The sequence below is a fragment of the Crinia signifera genome, chromosome 6 (assembly GCF_055691185.1).
Source record: "Crinia signifera chromosome 6, ASM5569118v1, whole genome shotgun sequence".
NCBI lineage: Eukaryota > Metazoa > Chordata > Amphibia > Anura > Myobatrachidae > Crinia > Crinia signifera.
Genome location: NC_139222.1, coordinates 134,580,987 through 134,587,676, shown reverse-complemented (window position 1 = coordinate 134,587,676; position 6,690 = coordinate 134,580,987). Strand labels below are relative to the sequence as shown.

At 41.2% G+C, this 6,690-nt stretch overlaps 1 protein-coding gene across 1 annotated transcript; it reads left to right on the top strand.

Moving 5' to 3' along the window:
- Nucleotides 1–5,090, top strand: LOC146008217 (keratin, type I cytoskeletal 42-like). The gene is made up of 6 exons (XM_083147291.1): nucleotides 1–171; nucleotides 1,845–1,927; nucleotides 2,557–2,713; nucleotides 2,871–3,032; nucleotides 3,268–3,393; nucleotides 4,866–5,090. Exons 1-6 carry the CDS (start codon nucleotides 1–3, stop codon nucleotides 5,088–5,090), a joined length of 924 nt encoding a protein of 307 aa, XP_083003417.1.
- The last annotated feature ends 1,600 nt before the right edge of the window (nucleotides 5,091–6,690 follow it).

Here is a 6,690-nt window from a genome sequence, read left to right as displayed (position 1 = left end):
ATGCAGATACTGAATGAACGCTTATCATCCTACCTGGATAAGGTCCGTGCTCTAGAACAGGAAAATGCCCAGCTGGAGAAGAAAATCTGTCAGTGGTATGCAAACAATGCTCCCAGCTCACTGCCTGACTCCAGCCAGTACTTCAGAGTAATTTCAGATCTTCAGAACCAGGTACTCTATAATTACTTTTAGGAAATGTCTGTAATGTACACATATTAAGTAATCAGTTTGAACCATATGACCTTTTACTAATTTTTTACACCAAATCTGATGAAACATGAAAGCCAAGCTTAAAAATTAGTAAGATTCATTAGAAACCAATTACATAAATATGTAATATTAAAATATCCATTCATTGTATGTATTTCTGACACATAAGTATACACAATATTGGAAATCTAAGCTTATTAGTGTTTAAATATAAATTAAAACTAATTGGGATCTGCCTACTTCCTCCGCATAGTGACACCATTGGCTAATGTAAAGTTTATGTTCAAAATTTAGAATAAAATATGAGATGCATTGAGCACAAATCAGACCCAGACTAGTATGGGTACCTCAATTGCAGGTCCACCTGCAAAAATCAATAAGTATTAAACTATGACAGGCTGGGCTGGCAAAAATACAACATAGTTGCTGCACATGGCACACCTCTCCTGGTCCCAGCAAGCTATAGCAGCAATACACGGATTGGCTATGCTGTAACCCCAACGCCCAGCGCACCAGTTGTTATGAGCAGCCCTAGTGCATACAGCATATGTTTTTTTAAGGTTTGGGGCCATACTTTTTATTTTCATTTTTTTGCAGGTATGATTTCTGTTGGAAATACATTCCTTGGCTGTTTCAAGTTATAACAAAGGGACACTACAATAGAGGTTTCCATATTATAGTGCGAACAATTAATTGTTAATAGTCTAGTGTAGCTTGCAGCTTTGTGGGCATGCCTCCATTCTTGGTTGCCCCCAGCATTAGTGATAACCAGATCAGGCTGTGAGTGCAGGCACTTAGCACACTTTGGTGATGGTGAAGGTGGGGGAAATTTATTTAGTATTTATTTATTTATTTTTACACTGAAAAGGCCAGTACTGATTTACAGTATGCACATTCTGTGGAGGAGACATAGTAAGTCTTGGTTATTAATAAATTGGAGATAGATAATGTACTGTACCAGCCAATCAGATTTCTGCTGTCATGCTACTGGCTGTTTGAAAAACTTTTTGTTAGTACTTTCTCTTTCCACTTAATTAATCTCAGAGGCTTAGTATATCTACCCCTGTATCTTTAGATAATGGGGGAAATTTAATAGGATGAGAGATACAGAAAATTTGGTAAAAAAACTTCCCTTTTTATAAAGCGGCAATCATTTACACTGCAAAATCAAACTGGAGATTTCGTTCCAAATCTCTCACTTTCTGGCTCAAGTCTACACATTTTTTGTTATCTGAGCAAAACATAAACATGTTTTTTTTTTCAAGTAAAATGTACATGAGAGCCTCTATGATTGCAGTAATTTACTATGGGATCGGATCAAAATCCCGACGCCGGAATCCTGACCACCGAAATCCCGACAAGGGGGGATATGGAAGCCCCCCCCCCTTGCGGGCTCACTGCGCTCGCCTTGTAGTGGGCCCGATGCCTCGTTAAGCTCGGCACACTAATTTATTCTCAATCTATGGCTGTCGTGGACACCAATAGAGGGACAAAGTGCTGGGATTTCGGCGGTCCGGATTCCGGTGTCAGGATTTCAACCGCCGGGATTCCGACCGCTGAGATACTGACTGCATCCCTTTACTATATTAGGTCATGCATTATAGTAACATGATATACTGTAATATATCTTACAGATCACTGGAGCTACGATGGACAATGCTAGGATTGTTCTACAGATTGACAATGCCAAACTAGCAGCTGATGACTTCAATGACAAGTAGAGTATATATTATTATGTGCAGATTTTTTTTTCTTTCTACATGGCTGCTTTTTACACAAATTGAGATAAATACATCAAAAGATTTTATTACAAGAGGGAGGATGACCCTGTTACTACTATTTCAGTAGGTGATATGACTAAAGCCCAGTAAAGACTAGACAACTAGGGGCACCACCGATATAGTTAACTATATCGGCCGTGCCGCTACTCAAACTAGATAGTACATACAAACTGACCAATATTGGTTACTGATATTGTTCAGTGACGTCTGTCGCGGCTGTTGAACATGCAGGTTGTTGGCTGCATAGCCAAAATTGACCAGCATGTTCTGCTGACAAAGGGGTTGGTTGTTAATGATGCACTGGAACACGCAGCTCTAACAATATTGAGTGTACACACTAAACTATTTTTTTTAAGATATCGCACTGTAGGTCCCTTCTGAGCAATTTATCTAGTGGGTATGGGGCTTCACATTACATGTGGACCTTGAAGGCGAAATACTGTATAGAGAAATTTGTAGAGCATGCAGTAAATGTGGGTGGAAAAGAGAAAATAAAGAAAAACATTGACCCTTGTATGGTAATTCATTTGTATATACTGTAGTAAGTTTCCTTTGTCCTCCCTAGGTACGAGATGGAACGGCACATGGCTAACAAAGCTGAGGCTGATGTGAATGCTCTGTGCAGAGTCCTGGAAGGTCTGAATCAGGATACAGCGGAACTGGAATCACAGGTTCAGAACCTCCAGGAGGAAATGCAGGAGATGAAGAGAAATCATGAAGAGGTAATGGTTACGTATAATCATTTGAGTCATTTAAAAAAAATAACCTTGAGAGAAGAACAAAACAAGAGAGTTTCTTGGAGTCAGAGAACTAATGGATTTTTAAATACATCTATGAATTATCCTTATAGTTATGTATTATTGTCTATATATTCTTTAGGAAGTAAATTGCCTTCGTGCCCAACTTGGAGCCAGAATCAATGTAGAAATGAATGCTGCCCCATCTATTGACCTTAACCAAGCCTTGTCTGAAATCCGAGATGAATATGAAAACCTCATGGACAGGAACCTGAGAGATGCTGAGGACATTTTCAGACAAAGGGTAACATTCTTTGGGGGGTTCAGTGTGATTCTGTTTTTGTATTAATTGTACTAATTAGTATATCAGGCTAAATCCATTTGTAATAATAATTCATTGCTAAATAATTTACAGTTCCAATTCAAGTGATCACCCTATTGCACTTATTTGGGTTAGAAGAACCCCACTAAATGTAACCTGTCTGTATATTATCAGCATGTGTTCATTGCCTTGGTAACATTTTGCAATGTCCTGGCAGAGTGAAGAGCTAAATCGTCAGATGGCCTCAGGATCAGAGCAACTCCAATCTGTGCAAACCGAGGTCATTGAGCTGAAGCGCACTGTCCAGGCCCTGGAAATTGAGCTGCAAAGCCAGCTGAGCATGGTACAGTATGGGCAAATAGTAGTTCTTGTCTATTTCTAGCACTGATGTGGAGGCACAATAAGGATTTAGGGTCAGATGTACTATAAAATGGAGAGTGACAAACCACCAACCAATCAGCTCTTAGCTTCCATGCTACAGGCTGCGCTTGAAAACTGTGTAGTTAGGAGCTAATTGGCTGGTGGTTTATCACTCTCCATTGTATAACTTCTCATAGCTTAGTACATCTAGCCCTTAGAGGCCCATTTACTAACATTATTTTTACTACACCAATGTGAAAAGGGTTGTTTTCACACCCATTTCACATTATTTTAGTTTCATCTGAATGTACACTTGGGCTTTTGGAGCAGTTGTCATGAAAACCTGGTCCAAACCCTTTATCCCCTTCCCTGGTAATCCCAAAATTTTCCAATCTCTGCTCAAGTGCTAACACTGACATTCCCGGAAATTTCCAGAATTGACACTGTCTCCCTCCTTGCGCTGGCCCGGCTCCTTCCTGCTGGCTGTGTGCAGCGTGACCTTGTCAATGTAATGCCCCACACAGACAGGTTTCCTGGGGCAGGGCCGGGCAGCAGCTGATCTAGAGCACAGCAGCACTGCCCGACCCTGGGACCCTCAGCTGTGTGTTTTTTTATGGTGCACTCTAAAAAAAAACCCTGCCTTGTGGGGAGCGGACCCTAAAAAACCACCACTGAAGTGGTTAATTCACATTGTTTTGTCTATATATTTCTGATATTATTCATACTTATAATGTGAAACGTGATCTTGCCAAATTTACATTGCATTTGTCCCTGTGATAACGCCAGCATCAGCTGCCGAAACACAGGGCTCAGATGTGAATTGGTAACTTCTGCACAGCTCTCTCTGCTCCTAGGCAGAGAAAGCAATGTGGGAGCTGGGCCACGGTGATCAGCTATATGTGTCTGATGGACACACAGACTGATCACAGTATAAATTAAAACAAACAAACTAGAAAAAACCTCACTCACCTCCTTGGGGAACGGGGATCGCTGCTCAATTAGGGTGTGCAGGTTTCCTTGTCTTCATGCCGCCCTGTGACCTTGTTGCAGTAAAATGACACTGCAAAGCAGCAAGTCCCTTTACAGCACCAGGGGTCACAGGAGAAGAATGCCCTGAAGACTGGCAGAGCTGCAGGAGTTGATCCCCGGGGGTTGGTGAGTATATGTCAATAGAGGGGGGTCGAGGCGTGCAGGGGGGGGGGGGGGTCATGATGGGGAGAGGGTGCAGCATTGCAAATATTATGACACCCACATCCTCAGATGCGCATGGTGATAAATGGGCCCCTTAGTGTGTTGATTGTTAATAATATATCAAATCTAAACTCAAACCCTGTCAAGTACTTGGCTAAGCTAAAATAATTACATTTAATGGGGCAAAAAACACGTAGCCTTCGTGCATTCATTCTCTCAGTGTATATTTGTTCTTATGCTATTTTTTCACAATCACTATTGTAGACATCAGCCCTTGAATCCACTCTGGCAGAGACACAAGGTACCTTTGGTTCCCAAATCAGCCAGCTGCAAGCTATGATTGATAATGTGGAGTGTCAGTTGGCAGAAATTAGATCTGATCTAGAACGTCAGAACCATGAGTACAAGATCCTGATGGATCAGAAGACACACCTGGAAATGGAGATTGCCACTTATAAACGCCTTCTGGATGGACATGACATCAAGTAAGTACAGAAACATATTATAAAGCTGCCGGTAACTCCAGTATGGCACATGCACAGTTTGGAGGTACTAGCAAGATCCATCTTCATTTAGACTTAAGCCTTAGATTCAGACTCTTTGGGGTCAATTGACTAAGGTGAAAATCTTTTGAAGATGGGATGTTGACTATAGCAACTAATCAGATTTTCTCTATTATCCTCTGGAAGGTGCTAAATAAATAAGAAGTAAAATTAGATTGGTTGCTATGGGAAACTTCCCATCTTCAGTAGAACTCCTATTTTCATTTGCACAAGAAGTGTTTCAATTTGTTTGTACTAGATATCATTAGATATTTCATGGAATTATGGAATAATGTATGTATTTGATTAACCAATAGTCTAATGTTCTGTTTTATCCCTCAGTTTATCAGATTATCACATGTCAAGTGGAAAACATGGTGAGTTTATAAGTGAAGATTATGGGGGGTATTTATGAAAGCCTGTAAAGAGAGAAAATTGTAAGAGATAAATTTCCAACCAATCAGCTTATGTAATATTTTACTCATGGCCTTTAAAATGTAAATTAGTACTTTATCAGTCACAATCTTTTCTCTCTTTAGGTCTGATAAATACCATCTGTGTATGCTAGTGTTTCTTTCTAATGCTCCATAGTATCTCTCTATTGGGGAGATTCTCTAAGGTAAAAATGCGGTAAAAACCCCGTTATCCGGGTTTTTACCGCATTTCGGGATCTCTAAGCATCCCCCCGCCGGGTTACCGCGGCGGGGGGCATCGCCAGAAAAATCTGGTAATGCCCCATAGAAGCCAATGGGCTTCTAACGCGAACCCACCCGCAATGACCCCGCGCAGACCCCCGCCACCCCGCATCGCCCCCTCACCTGTGTCCGGGCAGCACAGCGCTGTGCTGCCCGGACCTGTGACCTCCTCCCTGCACTGATCCTCTTCCGGGTGCAGGGAGGAGGAGAGCCCGGCGCAGCAGCAGCATTGCCGGGTGTGGGAGGGAGGGGGGGAGCCGCCGGGACCTGCTGGGACCCGGCGACTCTCACCGCAAAGGACAGCTCTTAACGCAAGAGCTATCTTTTGCTATAATTATCGCATATGTTAGAACATATGCGATAATTATGATTGCGATGGGTGGAGAAGGGGGGCGGAGAGTTTTAGAGCATCGCCCCCTATATATGACTGTGGCAGAAATGCATTACACTTGAAAAATATATTTGACAAAATGTATCCCAACAATGAATGGAAAGCAAGATTTATTTTGCTAAACATGTTGAAAATGTCTGAAACTTTTAAAATATTGTAATTATATACAGACATCCAAAGCTTACTGTACATCTATCACTATCTGTGAAAGCTGTTACAGCCAAGTAAAATAACTACATTCCATGGCTATTTTGTAACAGTATTATCCCAACTCCCATGTTTAATTAATTTTGTGTTTATTATGTTATGCACATAAAAATAGTAGTGTTGCATATTTTAGGACATAACCATTGAAATAATCATATGAAAATTGTGTATGTTTGGCCCACATTATCTGTGCCATGTCTATATATTTGGGTCCTTCCATTTCCTAACATAAATCTGGTTTTATTCATGAATTG

Bases quoted from the DNA above. Each gene is read 5' to 3' on its own strand.
- LOC146008217 (XM_083147291.1), top strand. From the start codon at position 1: ATGCAGATACTGAATGAACGCTTATCATCCTACCTGGATAAGGTCCGT. The intron at 172-1,844 runs GTACTCTATAAT...TATATCTTACAG, and splicing joins TTTCAGATCTTCAGAACCAG to ATCACTGGAGCTACGATGGA. The intron at 1,928-2,556 runs GTAGAGTATATA...TGTCCTCCCTAG, and splicing joins GCTGATGACTTCAATGACAA to GTACGAGATGGAACGGCACA.